Below are 20,850 nucleotides of genomic sequence, written 5' to 3'. Positions count from 1 at the left end.
CCACAAGCACCTCCCACCTGGATTATTGATGTACTTAATTAATCTCTTCCTGCTTTTCTGCCCTCATTTTAATATACTTTATTCAACAATAATTTAAACAGAGATTAAACAACAATTATTTTCCACAGCAGTCCCCGATGTCCTTTTAAGTATAGAGCACATCTGTCCTCTTCTCAAAATCTCCCCTGTCTTCTCATCTCCCTCAGAAGATGAAAATGAAGTAGGACCTTAGGGGACCTGGCCCCGTTACTGCTCCCTTCTACTCTGCTTTCCTGCTCCCTCTTCTCCAGTCTTACTGTTTTCTTGTGGTTCCTCAGTGAGCCCATTCCAGACCCTTATATTCTCTATTCCTTTTGCCCGGAAACTTACCACAGATATCCCAGTGGCTAGCTTTCTCATTCCCTTAAACCTTTAATCCCATGGCACCTTATTGAGGCCAACTCTGAGTATTCTATTTAAAATTAAAACCCCTTCTCAGTTATTTTTTTTTCCTTTTCATTTGGCATCATATAAAGACTTCCCAGTGGTACGAGTGGTAAAGGACCCACCTGTTAAATGCAGGAGACATAAGAGACTAGGGTTCCGTCCCTGAGTTGGGAAGATCCCCTGGAGAAGGAAGTGGCAATCCACTCCAGTATCCTTGCCTGGAATATCCCATGGACAGAGGAGCCTGGTGGGCTACAGTCCATAGGGTCACAAAAGAGTCGGACATGACTGTAGCAACTTAACACAGCACAGTGTACTGTAGAGTAAATGCTTACTACCCATCTTCATCTGTTAGAATATAAGCACTCTTGCCTGGAAAATCCCATGGACAGAGGAGCATGATAGGCTCCTACAGTCCATGGGTCACAAAGAGTCGGACACAACTGAGTGACTTCACTCACTCCATGAATTCAGTTAATTTTTTTTTCTTATTTTCCTAATGCTTTATCTCCAGGGACCTGGATCAATATCCAGCACAAAATAGAGTCTCAGTAAATATTCATGAATGAATAATATTTTGGTTTTTAAAAAATATATCCAAAATGTTTCAAATTACTTACCATTAAGTTAAATTGATTTTTGAGGATGGTATTAATATATTGTGTTTAATTTATGGCATATTAGCAAACATCCCAGTTTGAGAAGGGCAGTCCTGTATAACCTATTAGGTCTAGAAGGTGTCACAGGCTTTTGTTCATAATGATGGTGTTGGGTTGCCCAAAAACGGACAACCACTTTTGATCTAGGTAAATGGTTATCTACAATACTTTACTGAAGAAAGCATGGGAGTGAATAATGTATTTTAGGAAGATTATAAGCATATTAAGGATACTATGCTTAGTAACATGACTGTCACCATGAAAAGCTTGGCTGTGTTCTCAGACCTCTTATTTCCACTTCCTCTCCTTCAGTTGCCTTTCACTGCTGTTTTGAAATTGAGCTTAAATAAAACTCTGCACATTTCTTTTTTTAAAATGTGACATAAGAATAACTTCTGCCTTGCAATAATCATCACTATATTTTCTCTGATCACTTATTATTGATAGAATTAGGCATCTTTTGATTTTTAATCTATACAGAAACTCTTAGATATGACCGTCTCCGGTTTTCAGATGAAGAAACCGAAGTCCAGAGAAATTGAGTTATTGATGCTAGTCACAGTTGGCTTGTGGAAGAGCTACATTAGAACCCAAAGTCTTCTTGGAAAATGTATTTCTACTATGCACTCATTGCTCCACCACAACTGTTCTTAAGTCACCCAAAGGCCTTTTGATTTCCATATTGAGCACACCATCAGTATTTATCTGCTCTCTCAGGGACTTTTATAGCAGTCTATACCCCATTCTAGAAATCTCTGGTATGCTACTCTCCTGGTTTTCTTAGCTTCCATGACTTATCAATACTTTTTTTACAGTTTCTTTTTTTGTTTCCCCTTCATTCCTTCATTCCTCTTTATATTCCTAATAGGCAGGCCCATATTTCTTGTTGCCTCAGCCAACTGTTCATATAGGAATATGTGAGAAGGCTCATACTTGAGGATTCATTACCAAAACTTCTATCCTAATCTCCAGACTGTATATTTAACTACTTAGTGCCAGCTTCCCTGATGGTGCTAGAGGTAGATATTTCACATCTAACGTTGACCAAAACTGAACATGGGGCAACCCACTCCAGTATTCTTGCCAGAAAAATCCTGTTGCCAGAGGAGCCTGGCGGGCTATAGTCTGTAGAGCTGCAAACTTCTGAGCGAGCACGCGTGCAGAACTGAACACATTATTTCCTCTATCATCTACGTAATTACCCAAGCCCAAAAAGTTAGGAATCAGCTTGTTTTCCAAAGTCTCCCATCCTTCTAATGTCTTGATTTTCCTCCCAAATCTTTGAAGCTGTTTCTTCTCCATTCCCTGACTGAATGCTTTCTTAAGACTTTGATTTACAGATTATTGTAAAGTTTTCAAACTGATCTCTTTCCTTAATACGGACGCCTTCACGTTTTATCCGGAGGAATCCAGTTAACCAAATAAGATCACTTACCACCTTTTCTTAAATTGTGCAGTGGCTCCCCTGTACCTTTTCATATGAAGTTTAAATCTCCCATTGTAGTATATGAGGGGCATGATGACTTGGCCCTGCCTACTTCTCCAACTTCCTATTTTACTGCTTAATGATGTGTATCCTAGGTCCAGCCATAGCGAACTCCTGGCCTTAGCCTAACCCGCCCTTTACCATGCTAATCCTGCTGCCTGGAATTCCCTTTGGGGTTTATCCTCATTCCTTACAACTACCCACCCACCCAAATCTGTCTTCAGACTTCAGACTCTTTAGACTTCCTTCCTTGATGCTTCTCCTCTGGGCCCCATTAACACTGCTAACACTTCTTATAACATTTATACTGAGTGTAAGTGGTTGTATCCCCCATTAGACTGAGAAGCTTGAAAACAAAGATTTTCTCTTCTCTGTAGCTCCCGTCACTTAGTGCAAAGCCTGACATATATCTTTATTAAGTGTATGAATGAATGAAAGGAAATGACTGGTCTTTCTAGAAAAAAGAATGACATGAACAATGAATTGAATTAGAGAAACAGGCATATATGACATGAATTTGGAGTCAGACATGGGTTCAAGAACTAACTTTCACTTACTACTTTCATGAAATAGAGATCCCAGCCCTGCCTTAGTCACTGTTATGATCAAGTGAAATATATAAGTCACCTAGCATGGGCAAGAAATTCATTCATTTGTAATACTGAATACCAATTTCTGGGGTATGCTAGTAATTAGTTATATATTAGTGAATAAAATGAACATTACCTCTGAATTCATGGAGCTTATAGTCTAATGACGGAGACCATTATAAACAGCTAAACAAATATATGATTACAAACACATTGTGCAATGATGAAAGATAATTAGGTTGAGAGAGGTGGACCTATCTAGATGTGATCAAAGAAGGCTGCAGAAAAGAAACTGCCAATATAGAGCCTAAGACACAGGAGGACTTCTTTCTTCTTACCCTTTTGTAGCATCTGAATTTCATACCACATGAATCTAGTCTTTACTCCCAAATTAATTGTATTGCCCTTTTAAAATAAAAGTATGTAAGGGAGCAGGAGAGTAATTGATAGAATATTTAAATCTACTTGTTTTGATTAATTAGAAGGAAAGGCTACTAGCCTGCTGAGAATGAGTGAGGTAGAAATCAGATAAATTATGGGGAGAGCTAAAGGTATGAAATAGTCACTCAGGGGGATGAGCAAAGGCAAGTGAAAGGATAAACAGCAGTGTTGAAGGCCCAGTGAAAAGGGGTCCCCTAAATTTGTATTCATACCAGTCTGCTCAGTTACTGGGTTCTCCACAGCTATATTCAGCAGTGCTGGTATATAAGAAAAATTGTGAGGTCCCTAGCTACAGCTCTCCAGGATGGAGTAACAGAAGAATAGGGGAGTGAGCAAATAAAGGTTCTGCCTAAAGAGTAGTTAGGTGGCAAACAACAGGCTTCACCTTAGTAGGGAATGAATTATCATCAGGCAAGTCTGATGGACTCAAAAATTGCGGCAGAATCAAGGAAGAACATGTTACATAAAAAGGTAGTGAATAGACCATCTTTGAATGCTATACAAATTATTTCAGGACATTTTTTTTTTACTTCTACCAAAGAATGTTGCATAAATATTTACTAGTAAAAAATACAGATTGAGAAAAATATTTTAAATTGAAAAATATTTTTCATAATACATTTGATTCCTGAATACGTTTACATGAGTTTTTATGAAAAGTACACTTTTTGCACCTTTTTGTAAATTTCACTTAGAAAATATTAATGTCAGAAAAAAATAATCCTGTAATTTTTAATTAATATTTAGAGGCGGAGAAAGACTAAAATGTCAATGTCTTGACCTTGGAGTTTTCCTTTATTACAGTGTAATAAGTTGCCAGCATTTCCTATGTTAGAGCAAAGTGTGATGTATAAGCTTATAGATGTCATCACTAAAGCTACTGTAAAATTTTAATGAGAATTTTCTGTATTTTAGGAATAAAAGATGAACAAACCCATAACAGCATCAACATACGTGCGCTGCCTCAGTCTTGGACTAATGAGAAAGCTGTCCGATTTTATTGATCCTCAAGAAGGATGGAAGAAGTTAGCAGTCGCTATTAAAAAACCATCTGGTGATGATAGATACAATCAGTTTCACATAAGGTAACATAAAAATCTTTCTCTTTTTAAATTCTTACATCACAATTTAGAATGATTAATAGGCACAAATACTGTCTAATGCTGCAGTTCAGAAAATAAATCTCTCTCTAGGGGAGGTATGGTAATAAATCCCTCTTCTTTTTTTTTTTTTTTTTTGGCGACTTTTGCTTCATTCTCCAATATATCAGCCAGGTCAATACTGTGATCTTGCAAATAAATTTTTATGGTTAAATTCACATATGAGTTTCTAATTCACTTAAGTGGTATAGTTGGGGAATTCTTCAAATTGATGTTGTAAAGTTGCTTGTACATGTATACATCTATAAATCGACTTCTTAGTTCTTACCCTGGATTTTTCAACACTGTCTTCAGAAAAATTCCATTCTATTTGTCTCTACTTGATTCAGTTTGAGATATAAGTACAAATTTTGTTTTTGTCAGTTATTTCAGCCAAAACTCATGTCAAAATATGTCTCTGGAAGCAAAGGGAAATAAATTGATTTGTGACTTTCAGCATTAACCTGAAAAAAATCTGAAACTTTAGTTTTCATATTAGTCCTTCCAGGAAGTGTTTTCTCATGTGAAGGATGAGCATCTTAAATTATTTGGAGGAAGCTTAAGTTTAAACCTCAAAAACCATTCTTATAGACAGTTTGTTGATATTCACTTGAAGACCTTGGGAGACGGGACTTCCGTGGTGGTCCAGTGGTTAAGAATCTGCCTTCCAAAGCAGGGGATGTGGGTTTGATCTCTGGTCGGGGAACTAAGATCACACATGCCAGGCACGGGGTAGTCAAGCACGTGTGCAGCAACTCCTGAGCTCATGTGCTCTAGAGCCTGTTTACTGCAGCTGGAGAAGCCTGAGCCCCGCGATACAGCACAGCCAAAAAACAAAAAAAAAACCGCAGAAAGCATAGTTTAGGGAATGAGGAGAAAAGACTCTTCTTTACAGAATAATGGCAGCAAATATTGAAAGAATGAGAGAACTAAAAAATTACCGATTTACAACTACCAGTGAGTAATTGATTATGGAGGGCTCATCAGTGAGTGCTGAAACCCCAAGGCAAAAGGGTATTGATGAACAAGATACCCATACGATTTCAAAGTATATTCCACAGATGATTTATGAATTGCAAAGGGGAAAGGTGCTTTTGCAGAGAAAAAATCTGCAGTACACCTCCTTAACCAAGTAATCCAGCTGGTGTCATCAGTATTGGTACAGACTGCCAGTATGTGCCCCTGGATGTGATGCAGTGGAAAGGAGACATTGTCATCTATGTAATGCTCTTACCAGCAGTTTTTCATCTGAATTTAATCGTGAGAGATTCGTCAGACAAATCTAGACTGTGAGAGTTCTACTACACATCTGGTCTAAGTTCTGTAAAGTGAGCACACAGACACAGAGATGAAGAGGGAGACGGCGAAAGCATAAACATGGTTAAACATTACCTGGTCATTCGGTGAATCTAGATGGTTGCTCGTGGTATTTTCCTTTCAACTTTTCTGTAGGTTTGAAGTTTTTTGAAATAAATTTTCAGGAAAAAACAGGGAGAGCTAAGTTGTTTAGGTTTTTAAATATTGCTTTCAAAACTGTTGATAGTTTTTTTCTTTTTTATTTATTTTTTTAAATTTTTACAGTGTTGTATTGGTTTCTGCCATATAACACAAATCAGTCATAATTATACATATATCCCCTCCCTCTTGAGCCTCCCTCCCTTTCCCCCATCCCTCCTATCTAGGTCATCAACTGGGCTCCCTATGTTATACAGCAACTTCTCACCAACTATTTATAAAGAAATTTTTCATGAAAAACTAATCTGTTTTTCCCTCAGTTGAAATGGAATATAGTTAAGATCCAAGGAATAATTCTCCAAGTGTATGTATTTTCTATTTCTTTAAGCAGCCTGATTTATTAAAAATCACAAGGCTAACAGTGTTAATAAGTCATGAAGGGAACTAGAATAGCTTAGTATGTTGAGAGTACACCTGTGTGTTCAGTGAGATATCAGTTTGAATCTCAGTTTGTATACAAGTTTATTGGCTGTGTGACTGTGGACTGCTTACCTCTCACGCTTTCTCTTTAGTACATTAGCATGATATTCGCAGTGTCTTTGAGAATTATATGAGTTCATGTTTTGCATCCTGTAGCCCACTGTAAATACTCAGTGTCTGTCAACTAATCATCACCTTCAGCATCTTTTCTTCCTTCTGCCTGTCTTTCCTATTCTCTGTAATTCTTGCTGACTCTCTTTCTGCCCCTTTCTTTTTTTAATCATAGGAAGTGCTGTGGACAAGAAGGGAATTGAGGGGAATAATACCTACTTACTTGTTAACTCTGCTTACATACTAATCTTATTTCTCTGTTACTTGCTTTAAGGAGATTTGAAGCATTACTGCAAACTGGAAAAAGCCCCACGTGTGAATTACTGTTTGACTGGGGCACCACAAATTGCACAGTTGGTGATCTTGTGGATATTTTGGTCCAAAATGAGTTTTTTGCCCCTGCAAGTCTTTTGCTACCAGGTAAACTGAGCGTGTCTACGATATCAGTGACTAGGATGGAAAGACAAGTGACAGAAATAGGAATATTTCTTCTCTTACTTTTTTCTCAGAGTAGATTAACCTTACCTTTAAGATTCTTCATTCTTTCAACTCTCCCCAACTCTTTAACAAGCACCCCGGACGCTGCAGACTTGCTGCTGAGAAAATCCTGAAACTGGTAAGACTTCAGGATTCAGTCTGAACATGCAGTTAAAGTCAGGTAGCTTTATGCCAATAGGAAGTTTAGAATGATGACAAAAAGCTCTTGCTTTTTTTCATCCTCAACTTCCACCCTGACGGGACTCTGTGATTTCTTACATTGTGTTCCAGTGGGTTAGTGTCTGATTGCCTTCCTTCCCCATCAACTACTTTTTCCCTTTGACTCTATTTACACCAGCAGTTCTTACCCTTCAGAGGGCATAAGAATCACCTGGAGTTCTTGATTAACATGTAACTTCCCAGGCTTTACTCCAGACCTCATTATCAGAAATCTTGAATTAAGTTCAAGGTCAATGTGTTAAAACAGGTACTTCAGTGCTTCTGCTGCAGGTGACTTATAGGCCACTTTTTGGAAACACTGCCTTGCCCATCCTTATCCAAATTTACAAATTCTTACTAGGTAAATTCTCGTGAGTGCTGTGAAAATATGGGGCCAATGGGTAGAAACTGGAATGATGTTAAGTAAATTGAGTTCCTAATTTAACTTTTTCACAAACACTTTTTCTTATGTAACAACAACTTGTATCTTATTTCACTTGTTAGATGCTGTACCCAAAAATGTTAATACACTGCCTTCTAAAGTCACTGTAACAGTTCAGCAGAAACCGAAGCCCCTCTGTGGCAAAGACAGGACATCTGTGATATCTGATGAGAATCTTGAACAAAACTATGTGCTACCTGACTCCTCAAGTCCAGAAAATACAAGTTTAGAATTTAGTGATACACGTAAGTAATATTTGCCTTGCTTTCTGCTAGTGAGTTTGTCATGAGACCATCACTGCTTTAAAATAAAGCTCTCCTTTTGTTTATTTTCTCTGGCAATAGCTCTTCTGTGGTCTTGTTTTCCTCCTGATTTATTAGGTGTCCTCTTCATTATTTTAGTGTTATAGGTGAGTAGATGTAATAGGACATGAACAACCACAGAAGCTGTGATAAAAAAAGAAGTAAATATTTACATAGTTTGAAAGGGTCATTTTATAAAGAAAATAAGTGACTAGAGTTTAAATATTTACATAGGTATGAAATATCCAAATTGAGAAAATACTGAAATTATGAAAACCAATTTCTTTTTTATTAAAGCACTCTTTTTCTTATTCTATTGACATTACAGGTTTTCACAGTTTTTCATTTTTTGAATTGAAGGATGTCACAAATAACTTTGATGAACGGCCCATTTCTGTCGGTGGTAACAAAATGGGAGAAGGAGGGTTTGGAGTTGTGTATAAAGGCTATGTGAACAACAGGACTGTAGCAGTGAAGAAGCTTGCAGCAGTAAGTTATATTTTCTGGAAGAGAAAAAATTACACTGTTTCCTAGTGTGCGTGAGTGAAAGTTGCTCAGTCGTGTCCGACTCCTTGCGACCCCATAGCCTGTATAGTCCATGGAATTCTCTAGGCCAGAATACTGGAGTGGATAGCCTTTCCCTTCTCCAGAGGATCTTCCCAACCCAGGGATTGAACCCAGGTCTCCCACGTTGCAGGCAAATTCTTTCCCAGTTGAGCCACAACGGAAGCCCAAGAAGACTGGAGTGGGTAGCCTATCCCTTCTCCAGCAGATCTTCCTGACCCAGGAATAGAACTGGGGTTTCCTGCATTACAGCCGGATTCTTTACCAACTGAGCTATTAGGGAATAATAAATATTAAATTAATCTTTAGAAAACATATTATTTCAGTGTGTATTTTCTCTCAGTAAACATCATTCTAAATTGGCAATTCTTAACCTTTAAACCTTTGTTGAAAGCTACAGACACTGTCTCTACAAGAATTTAGTTGTATTCACATACATACAATTATGCACATAATTTGGGGAGATTCATAAAATAGAGAAGCTGAATTCTACACAGTGCTCCATGTAGAATCAATATTAAAACATTAAGATGCTAAGAAAATTTTATAAAAATATCTTCCTTATTTACTTTTCTCATTTAAAAATAAAGTTTAGAAAATATTGCAATAAAAAATTTTAAAAATTCTCATTTGCACCCTTTGCATTTCTATTAGAATATCTTATATTTTAAATCTATTCTCATATTCTAAAATATCAATACAATGCATTTTTTATAATAAAGATCCCTTTGTCATATATGTTGCAAATACTTTTGCACATCTTGTTTTTCTTTTTGCCTTCAAAATTGCTTATGTTTCCTAACACACTGAATTTTTTTCAGAATGTTTACAGTAAAGTCTCTTATTATTTCATTTTGTTCCCACAATGAATCACTGAAGTATATGTAGTTATATGAGTTATATGGTTTTCTTCCTTCCATTTAACCAGCCATGAGACCTTGAGCAAATCACTATTTCTGGTTCTCAGTTGTTTATAAAATGGGGAGAATGATGACTTACATATATTTAAAAAAAAGCAGGATCTGCCAGATGATCTCTAGTACCCCTTCTAGCTTTAGGAGCCTCGGGGTTATTGTATGGTATTACATTGTGTATTATTTTATATTTTTAGATGGTTGACATTAGTACTGAAGAACTGAAACAACAATTTGATCAAGAAATAAAAGTAATGGCAAAGTAAGTTAATTTGGCAGTATGGTACCATGGAAGAGAGTAGAACAAGAAAGGACCTATTTCTTACCCAGAGTATGCCAAGAACTGGTGATATTTTTAAATATAGGCTAAAATAGTTTAATGAACTTGACAGAACTTTAACTCTACAATTTTATGGCTACATATACTCACTCATATGTGTGTAGATTAAACAGCAGTCATTCTAAATCATGGCAAAATTATATGGAATTTCAACTATCTGGATAGTTGATAATGGAACTATGATTCCATTATCATGTTTTCTGTTCCCAAAATTTATGAGAGGTAAATTATAGTATATATATGCATGTGTGTATAAATATATATTTATATATTAATATATACATGGCAAATAGTCCATTTGATATGTTAACACCATAAACCAGGGAAGTGTTCTATGCAAGAATGTTTAGAAGCCATTGACTCAGTATGTTTGAAAATTATCAGAAAGAGAAGGAAAAACAAATTGGGAAATTTATTCTAATAATTATAGTGATTGATACTTCACTATATGTTGTTGTTCAGTCGCCAAATAGTTTCTGACTCTTTGCGACCACATGAACTGTAGCATACCAGGCTTCCCTGTCCTTCACTATCTCCCTGAATTTGCTCAAACTCATGTACATTGCATCAGTGATGCCATCCAACCATCTCAACCTCTTGCCCTCTTCTCCTCTTGCCCCTGATCTTTCCTAGATCAGGGTCTTTTCCAGTGAGTCAGCTCTTCACATCAGTTGGCCAAATATTGGAGCTTCAGCTTCAGCATCAGTCCTTCCAATGAATATTCAGGGTTCATTTCCTTTAGGATGGACTGGCTTGATCTCCTTGCTTGATCTCCCTCAAGGGACTTTCAAGAGTCTTCTCCAGCACCACAGTTTGAAAGCATCAATTCTTCAGCACTCAGCCTTCTTTATAGTTCAACTCTCACATCCATACACGATTACTGGAAAAACCGTAGCTTTGACTATACAGACCTTTGTCAGCAAAGTGATGTCTCTGCTTTTTAATATGCTGTCTAGGTTTATCATAGCTTTCCTTCCAAGAAGCAAGCATCTTTTAATTTCATGGCTGCAGTCACCATCCACATTGATTTTGGAGCCCAAGAAAATGAAGTCTGTTACTGTTTCCATTGTTTCCCCATCTATTTGCCATGAAGTGATGGGACCAGATGCCATAATCTTACATTTTTTAATGCTGAGTTTTAAGCCAGCTTTTTTACTATCCTCTTTTTCACCTTCTATACCATAGATCAAAAACTGTAATGCATTAACCAATTGTTATAACCACAATTGTTGTAACCACCCCCAATACACACACTTTTTTTTTCCCGCTGAGATACAGAAACATTAAATAACTTTATCCAAGGTCACTTAAACATAAATATGTGGGTTTCAAATCCAGATCTGTCTGACTCCAGAACTTGCGATTTTGAAATAAATCCTAAATAGGATTTACCAATTTATTCTCATTAGATCCATTGCTAGAAATGACCAATTCTAGTTGCTTAACTTCAAGAAAGAAAGAATAGATTGGAATTAATTTTTTCAGTAAAAATAATGTACACTGAAAAAAATAAAAAGACTGTCCAGGATTTGTTCTTTCTACTCCTACTTCTACTCTCCAGTCCTAAAAGTAACTTGTTCAAAATAGATAATCTGGAAAATACAGGAAAATATTCATCCCTGGAATATATCACTCAGAGATAACCACTGCTAGTATTTTGAGAGTACTTGCTTCATGATGAGTGTGTGGCATTTTTTCCATGTTGAAACATTTAAAATTATTGCATAACATTCTGGCATATATACAAATTATGTTTTATTTAACCATTACCCTTCCATATTTGTTTCTAATTTTCAGTATTACAAATTAAAGTACCTTTAAATCTCTTACATAAATATTTAAGTGCAAATATGCTTTTTTCATCAGGAGACAGTCCTGGAAGAATTACTGGTTCTGAATGCATGCACTTTTTTTTTTTTTTGGTTTTTTATTTTTTAAATTTTAAAGTCTTTAATTCTTACATGCGTTCCCAAACATGAACCCCCTCCCACCTCCCTCCCCATAACATCTCTCTGGGTCATCCCCATGCATGCACTTTTTAAAGACTTTCTGAATATTTGTCTAAATGACTTTGTAGTTGTTATAGTAATTTGGTGGCTCAGATGATAAAGAATCAGCCTGCAACGCAGGAGACCCAGGTTCAGTCCCAGGGTCCAGAAGATCTCCTGGAGAAGGCCAAGGCAATCCACTCCAGTATTCTTGCCTGGAGAATGAATCCCCATGGACAGAGCAACCTGGCGGACTACAGTCCATGGGGTCACAAAGAGTCAGACATGACTGAGTGACTTTCACTTCACATACTTCTACCAGCAGTTTATTGCGATTTCACAACTGCTACCACAATACCATTAAATATTATTGCTGTTCTTAAAATAAATATCAACCTCTGGCCCTTATTAGCAGAATGACCTCAGCCAAGTTTCTTAATTGTCTGTTTTCTCATTTGTAAAATGGGATAATTATTTTAATAATGAAATGTTTCATTAAGTTATTTTAAGGGTTAATTAAACAAAGCAGGTAAATCAAGTACCACATGCCTTGTTAGTATAAACTCAGCAAATGTTATCTACTCATTTTTAAAGTGTGCCAATTTGGTGGAAAATGGAATACTTGCTGTTTTAATTTGCACGCCATAGAATATATTCTGGGCTCTCATATTTGTTGCTCTTTAGTCACTAAGTCCTGTCTGACTCTTTTGTGACCCCCATAGACTGTAGCCTACCAGGCTCCTTTGTCCATGGGATTCTCCAAGCAAAAATTACTGGAATGGGCTGACGTTTGCTAGTTCAGGGGATCTTCCTAGCCTAGGGATCGAACCTGCATCTCTTGCTTGGCAGGCTGGTTCTTTACCACTGAGCCACCAGAGAAGCCAGAGGGCTGTCATACGTATTTGCTCATTTAATTCTCACAGCATTTATGTTACATAATAGGCATTATTACCCACATTTACCAGGGAAAGTTGCTGAAGCTCAGTGAGGTTGTTAACTTGTGAAAGGTCACATTTCCAGGAGGTAGCAGAGCTGTACTTTTAAACTTAGGACTTTGAGCCCAGATTTCTTTGTACTTACTGTACCATAGATGCCTGCAGTTTTGTTATACTTCAGCTTTATTTAGTCTTATTACTCTCAAGTATATAAAGAAACTCAAATTAGGTTATAAATAACCAGATACTGTTAAAGATCAAAAATGTATAAATTAGATGTAATTGAAAATCAGATATCTGTAAATCAGTGCTTTGAATGTGTTTGAGAATTCTTGAAAGGATTGTCATACACGTTTCAACACACTTCTTGAACTCTTGTTTACGCTGTCATTAAAAATTATGTGAAACAATGGTAAACACCTACCTAGTTCTTAACCAAACTATTATATATGAATTATTGAGCTTTAATTTTAAAATCAAAATTATGTTGATAAATATTGACCAAAAGGGAACTGTTTATAGAACATTATAAACAGTTATACTAAACATATATAAAGATTTAGAAACATACGTATCACATTGCAAGAATGTATAGCATATAATTATTTCTTTCTCTGTTTTCTTTTAAAGCTCTAAATTGAATAACGTAACCTTCAGGGAAATATGTGTATATATGGTAATAATTTTGGATGGAAAATTATTTGCCACAGGTGTCAACATGAAAACTTAGTAGAGCTCCTTGGTTTCTCAAGTGATGGCGATGACCTCTGCTTAGTGTATGTTTACATGCCCAATGGTTCATTGCTGGACAGACTGGCTTGCTTGGTAAGATATTTTTTATTAGGTTGTTTGGTTTCCTGTTTCTGTGTTGGAATTCTAATATTTTCTCTATGACAGAATCTTTTAAACTGTATTAATATCTTTCCTAGTTTGTAAAAACTATATAGTTGTTATTTAAACAATTGGAATTCCCTTTCTATCAGATGATAATCTAAAATGTAAAATTATCAGTCAAGGCTAGACTTTGAAGATGCTCTCATATATTTTTATTGTTTGATAAGAAATGCTAACTTCCATTTGATCTTATTTAGCTCTTTTTGTTTAACAACTTAAAAAGTGGTAGTTCTAAATTGTTAGCAATGTAATAATATGGTCAGTAGCTGCTTAGAAGAAATGTTCTGTTATATATTTTCTATAGATTTGTTTTATTCTCCTCTTTTATTTTTAATTGGTTTGTTTCTTACTTCGTAAGGATGGTACTCCCCCACTCTCTTGGTACATGAGATGCAAGATTGCCCAGGGTACAGCTAATGGCCTCAGTTATTTACATGAAAACCATCATATTCATAGAGATATTAAAAGGTAAATGCTGCCTTTAAAAAGCTTTTGGAGAACGGTCTTTAAAGAATAATTTTCTCTCACTCTTCCTATTCACTATTGACATGAACTTCTTAACTTGCCATGAAAGCTCGTCTCACTAAGGACGTCTATAATCTCCCTTATTTCAAACCCAGTGACCTATTTCTAGTACTCATCCTAAGTAACCTGTGTCTTTTTGTTTGTTTTTCACAGTATGTTACTCTGTTCTTCTTGTCAGAATTATTTTCTTATTTTCTGGATCATCACTCTTTTTTGAATCACTTTCATTCCTCATGAGTACGTTTCAGTTATCTTCCTTGTTATGTATTTATTTAGTTAACAAATATTAATTGAGCATCCATTATACGACAGGTACTGTAGATGGTATAGTTAGCAAAAGTAGCATTTGTAGCATCTGTCAGCAATCAGATAATCACAAAATAATATTAGAACTTTAGTGTATAGTCTATAGGATTAGTATAAAAAAGAGTTCCCTGAGAAAATGAAACTTAAGCAGAGATCCAAAGAATGAACAGGACATGAGTGAGCACAATTTGAGGACAGCTGTAGAATATGGGGAAAAAGTATTCTGGGAATAAGGAAGCACATTTCTGAGACCAGTGTTCAGAGGGAACATGATGGATTACAGGAGGTAAAATAAATGACTGAAGTGCAGAAATTGAAGGAGTGATTGATAGGAAATAAGATAAAATTATAAGGTAGGAAGAGAGCTAAGCCCTGTGTAGGACCTAATAGACCAATATAAGAGCTTTAATTTTATCATAAGTATAATCAAATGCCACTGAATAATTATAAGGAGGAATGTGGCATCATAGTTGAGTTTTGAGAAGATCACTTTGGCTTGAGTATAGAGACTCATTTGTAAGAAAGGGGAGCTTGGAGCCTGTCATAGAAGATTTGGTGATAACAGTTTATATGAAGAAATGTGAACAGATTCTTGCTTACTCTTGCCTGCAGGGTGGGTGGTAGCATTCAGGGAGAGGAACATGTCAGGAATGACAGGAGGATTTATGGCTTCCAGAACCGCATTCTGGAATGATTGTGGCATGATTCATTTACAGAGAAAGCACTGAAAGAGGACAAGGTTGGGATTGGAAAATGTGAGTTCTCTTTTGTACATGTTGTGTTAAAGGTTCCTTTAAGATACAGAAGTGAGTAGAGATGTTAATCAGCATGACATACATGGTGGAGCTAAAAGAAGTCTGAGCTGAAGATATCAATTTCTGTGTTACTATGTATGGGTTGAAGAGCTAGCATATAGTTACCTTAACTTTAAGAAAGATACAGATTAAGAAAAGGTTACAAGATTTAGCCCTGAGGAACTTTTTAAGACTTAATGGCCAAGTAGAACAAAATGAGTCTAAAAAGGAATCTAAGAAAGGATGCAATGAAGCTGAAAACCAGGAGAGTGTGGTATCCCTGAGAACAAGGAAAGACAGTTGCCTGAGAAGGATTAGTCAAAATTTTCAGTTGCTTTTTGGAAGTCAGAATGAAAACTGAAAAATGACCCATTTAAAAAAACATTTAAATGAAGCATTTGATTAGTGCCATGAAGGTCGTTAGTGACTTTCAGGAAATCTATCTCCATGTAGTAATTGGGTCAGAATTCAGGTGGTAGTTTCATGAAGAGATGGGCTCAATAAAGGACAGAAATGGTGTAGACCTAACAGAAGCCGAAGATATTAAGAAGACGTGGCAAGAATACACAGAGAACTGTACAAAAAAGAGCTTCACGACCCAGATAATCACGATGGTGTGATCACTCACCTAGAGCCAGACATCCTGGAATGTGAAGTCAAGTGGGCCTTAGAAAGCATCACTACGAACAAAGCTAGTGGAGGTGATGGATTCCAGTTGAGCTATTTCAAATCCTGAAAGATGATGCTGTCAAAGTGCTGCACTCAATATGCCAGCAAATTTGGAAAACTCAGCAGTGGCCACAGGCCTGGAAAAGGTCAGTTTTCATTCCAATCCTAAAGGAAGGAAATGTCAAAGAAGGCTCAAACTACCACACAATTGCACTCATCTCACACGCTAGTAAAGTAATGCTCAAAATTCTCCAAGCCAGGATTCAGCAATACATGAACCGTGAACTTCCTGATGTTCAAGCTGGTTTTAGAAAAGGCAGAGGAACCAGAGATCAAATTGCCAACATCTGCTGGATCACGGAAAAAGCAAGAGAGTTCCAGCAAAACATCTATTTCTGCTTTCTTGACTATGCCATAGCCTTTGACTGTGTGGATCACAATAAACTGTGGAAAATGCTGAAAGAGATGGGAATATCAGACCACCTGACCTGCATCTTGAGAAACCTATATGCAGGTCAGAAAGCAACAGTTAGAACTGGACGTGAAACAACAGACTGGTTCCAAATAAGAAAAGGAGTACGTCAAGGCTGTATATCGTCACCCTGCTTATTTAACTTCTGTGCAGAGTACATCATGAGAAACGCTGGGCTGGAAGAAGCACAAGCTAGAATCAAGATTGCCGGGAGAAATATCAATCACCTCAGATATGCAGATGACACCACTCTTATGGCAGACCGTGAAGAGGAACTAAAAAAAGCCTCTTGATGAAAGTGAAAGAGGAGAGTGAAAAGTTGGCTTAAAGCTCAACATTCAGAAAACGAAGATCATGGCATCTGGTCCCATCACTTCATGGGAAATAGATGGGGAAACAGTGCAAACAATGTCAGATTTTATTTTTGGGGGCTCCAAAATGACTGCAGATGGTGACTGCAGCCATGAAATTAAAAGACGCTTACTCCTTGGAAGAAAAGTTATGACCAACCTAGATAGCATATTCAAAAGCAGAGACATTACTTTGCCAACAGAGGTCTGTCTAGTCCAGTCTATTCTAAAGGAGATCAACCCAGGGATTTCTTTGGAAGGAAAGAGGCTAAAGCTGAAACTCCAGTACTTTGGCCACCTCATGCGAAGAGTTGACTCATTGGAGAAGACTTTGATGCTGGGAGGGATTGGGGGCAGGAGGAGAAGGGGACGACCGAGGATGAGATGGCTAGATGGCATCACTGACTCGATGGATGCAAGTCTGAGTGAACTCCAGGAGTTGCTGATGGACAGGGAGGCCTGGCATGCTGCGATTCATGGGGTCGCAAAGAATCAGACGTGACTGAGCGGCTGAACTGAACTGAACTGAGTCAAGGCTATGGTTTTTCCAGTGGTCATGTGTGGATGTGAGAGTTGGACTGTGAAGAAAGCTGAGCACCGAAGAATTGATGCTTTTGAAGTGTGGTGTTGGAGAAGACTCTTGAGAGTCCCTTGGACTGCAAGGAGGTCCAACCAGTCCATCCTAAAGGAGATCAGTCCTGGGTGTTCATTGGAAGGACTGATGCTAAAGCTGAAACTCCAACACTTTGGCCACCTCATGCAAAGAGTTGATTCATTGGAAAAGATCCTGACGCTGGGAGGGATTGAGGGCAGGAGGAGAAGGGGACGACAGAGGATGAAATGATTGGATGGCATCACCGACTCTATGGACATTAGTTTGAGTAGACTCTGGGAGTTGGTGATGGACAGGGAGGCCTGGCGTGCTGCGATTCATGGGGTCGCAAAGATCAGCCATGATTGAACTGAACTGAACTGAGGAGAGAGTGAAATATGAGTATAAACAAATCTAATGAGACACTGTTATTTAGCCCATGAAGGGGGATAGCTGGAAATCAATGTGTCATTCAGCAAACTTTTTTTTTTAAGATGGCAGAGACCAAAGCATGCTTTTATGCCTGTGGGAAGAGGGATGTGATAGACAGAAGAGAGAAGTGAGGTAGTTTATAGAATAAGGTTCCTGAGAATGTAGAGAGGAGTCCTGTACAGGGATTGGCCTTAGAAAAGAGAAGAATCACCATCTCCCATCCCTTACTCGGTGTATTTTAATGGTCTGTATTCTAATTGATTGCTACCTCATTGTTTCTTCTGCTAATCCTGCGTATTCTTACTGAGAGATGTGTTGACTTCAACTGCTACCTCCATGTGGGTGAATCAAATCTATATCGTCAGCCTCCAGTCCTATATTTTCAGTGTCTCCAGACCAAATCACCCTACCACAATGTTCCATAGCAGTTCCTAAGTCAACATGTTAGAAGTCAAATTCATTTCTGTTCCAACCCAAATTCTTCCCTCTGTGTTTTTTTCCTAATCAAGTGAAGTCAGTATTCATCCCATCTTCTAAGCTAAAGACTTCCTCATTCCCCATACCATATAAATTACAAGGTTCTATTGAGTGTACCTCAAAATTTGCACCTCCTTTTCTCCTCAGCCTTTATTTACACTTTCACTATCTCTTACTTGCTTTTTCACAAACTCTCCTGGTCATCCTTTAATTGGTCTGTGCCCGTTCTTGTCTATGCTCTAATATACTGCCAGGTTGTGGTTCTAAAAATCAAGTTTGATAACATCATTCCCCACTATGAAACATTCAGCTGGCATTCTGTTGCTTCCAGGATAAAGTTCAAGTTCTCCTCACATTCCATTGACACTAGTTACTTCAAATTGAGCGTATGTTTTTTGTTTTCATCATTGTGTCCATTCTGTTCCCCTTGCCTCAAATGCCTTTCTTTCCCTCAGTAACCTCAACTTCTAATAATCCTTCAAGACTACACACACTTTTCACCTTCTCCTTGAAGTTTTCTGCAGTTCTTCTGCACGCACAGTTGTTCTCTCAGCATCACCATTAGGAATTTTTAAAAATTATTTCTATACATTTGTCACAGACAAGATTCTAAGATTGTCCCCATGCCCAGCACTGAGCTTAAATACTGTAACATGTTGTGGGTCTTCAATAAAGTTTTGTTGAATGAAAGTATGATTGTATGAGCAAATGCATAAAATAAATGAATTAAGATCTTTTAGCCATATGTATTTCCTCTTCGAAAGATTTCAGAGAGAGTACCCCCTAAGAAATGATATAGTTGAGATACTCTGGTTGGAAGTTTGTTTTTAAATGAATTGAGAAATTTTAGGGGAGGAATTAAGAAGGGTGCTTTTGCATACTTTGAGGGAAGTTGCCCTATAATAAATTATTTGTGAAATAATAAAAATATCACCAATGTGAAGAGTTTTACTTCACTTTTTTTTTCAAATTTTCCTTACAGAAACAAAAAGGAAGACAGTTTTATTCTTCTTTAGCTATAATCCTTAATCCAGATTTATTTACATAAATTCAACCTTTTATGATGTGTATTATAAAATACTCTGTAAATGCATACAGTGTTATACCTTCCTAAGGAACTATTTGATTTGTTTAAAAAGAAAAACTGTTTTTCAGTGCAAATATCTTATTAGATGAAGACTTTACAGCCAAAATATCTGACTTTGGGCTTGCACGGGCTTCTGAGAAGTTTGCCCAGACAGTCATGACTAGCAGAATTGTGGGAACAACAGCTTATATGGCACCTGAAGCTTTGCGAGGAGAAATTACACCCAAATCTGACATCTACAGCTTTGGTGTGGTAAGTTTCATATATGTGTATTTATGTATACATGTAATAGGCTTCCCAGGTGGTGCTAGTGGTAAAGAACCTGCCTACCAGTGCAGGAGGTATGAGATATGGGTTTGATCCCTGGGTCAGGAGGATTCCCTGGAGAAGGGCATGGCAACCCACTCCAGTGTTCTAGCCTGGAGAATCCCATGGACAGAGGAGCCTGGTGGGCTACAGTCCATGGGGTTGCAAAGAGTTAGACATGACTGAAACAACTTAGCATGCATGCACACATACTTGTAATATATTATATTTTACTATACATATGATTAGTAACTAATCGTTCTGGCTGTACTTGTGAAATTGAAATAGAATATTTTGAATACACCTATGTTGCTTAGCTCTCATATGTAAAGATACAAATTGCTCACTTTAACCTCTAGTTAAATGAGAAAGTAATAAAAACTTCTCTGAACTTGTAAGGCTTTTAAATTGGTTTCTGAAATTACTGTAAGAAATAATATTTTTGCCGCATGAATTAGCATGAAACTTAGTATATAAATTGTGTCCTACACTATGCATTTTAGTGTCATATTTTAAAGAGGAAATTTTTTGAAGGAAATATGTTGCGGCATTTTCTGATCTACCAGTTTGATAATAACCTTTTATGATGGTGTAAGGAGTGGGGCAGGAGTGGTTGGAGAATTGGAAAATCCTTTATCTTTTACACTCATATGTGTTTCTATTATGGATGTCTACTGTCATAACACTGTGAAGTTAAGGCACAAGTTTCTAGGATATGCCTGAGGTTTAGAAAATAGTATTCTCCTAAAAGCCAGAGAAAATTATTCTTGTGAAATATCTTCTGCAAGACAGGAAAAAGAGTATCTCCAGAATACATATTTAGGGGGCTGATTGTTTAGTGAGTTGCCAGTATTAAAGAATTGTGTGTAGAGATGGATGAGTTCTGAGGTGTCAGGGAAGAAAGGGTGGTAAGAAATGACCACAGCTTGCGTTCTTTCCACTTTCATGCCTAAAAGGCATGCAGTGTGTGGAAATGGT

The 20,850-nt window shown here is 37.2% G+C and overlaps 1 protein-coding gene across 5 annotated transcripts in view; it reads left to right on the top strand.

Moving 5' to 3' along the window:
- IRAK4 (interleukin 1 receptor associated kinase 4) overlaps positions 1-20,850 on the top strand; it is a 45,496-nt gene that overhangs the window by 1,370 nt on the left and 23,276 nt on the right. For all 5 annotated transcript variants that reach the window (XM_060411575.1, XM_060411576.1, XM_042245148.1 and 2 more), the window contains 8 exon segments: positions 4,518-4,687; positions 7,062-7,207; positions 7,988-8,170; positions 8,556-8,716; positions 9,903-9,967; positions 13,679-13,793; positions 14,221-14,330; positions 19,635-19,818. In XM_060411575.1, coding sequence (XP_060267558.1) covers positions 4,527-4,687; positions 7,062-7,207; positions 7,988-8,170; positions 8,556-8,716; positions 9,903-9,967; positions 13,679-13,793; positions 14,221-14,330; positions 19,635-19,818 — 1,125 coding nt within the window. In that variant the 5' untranslated portion in view covers positions 4,518-4,526.

The sequence above is a fragment of the Ovis aries genome, chromosome 3, assembly GCF_016772045.2.
Source record: "Ovis aries strain OAR_USU_Benz2616 breed Rambouillet chromosome 3, ARS-UI_Ramb_v3.0, whole genome shotgun sequence".
NCBI classification, from domain to species: Eukaryota; Metazoa; Chordata; class Mammalia; order Artiodactyla; family Bovidae; genus Ovis; species Ovis aries.
This window is presented reverse-complemented; position numbering and strand designations above follow the sequence as displayed.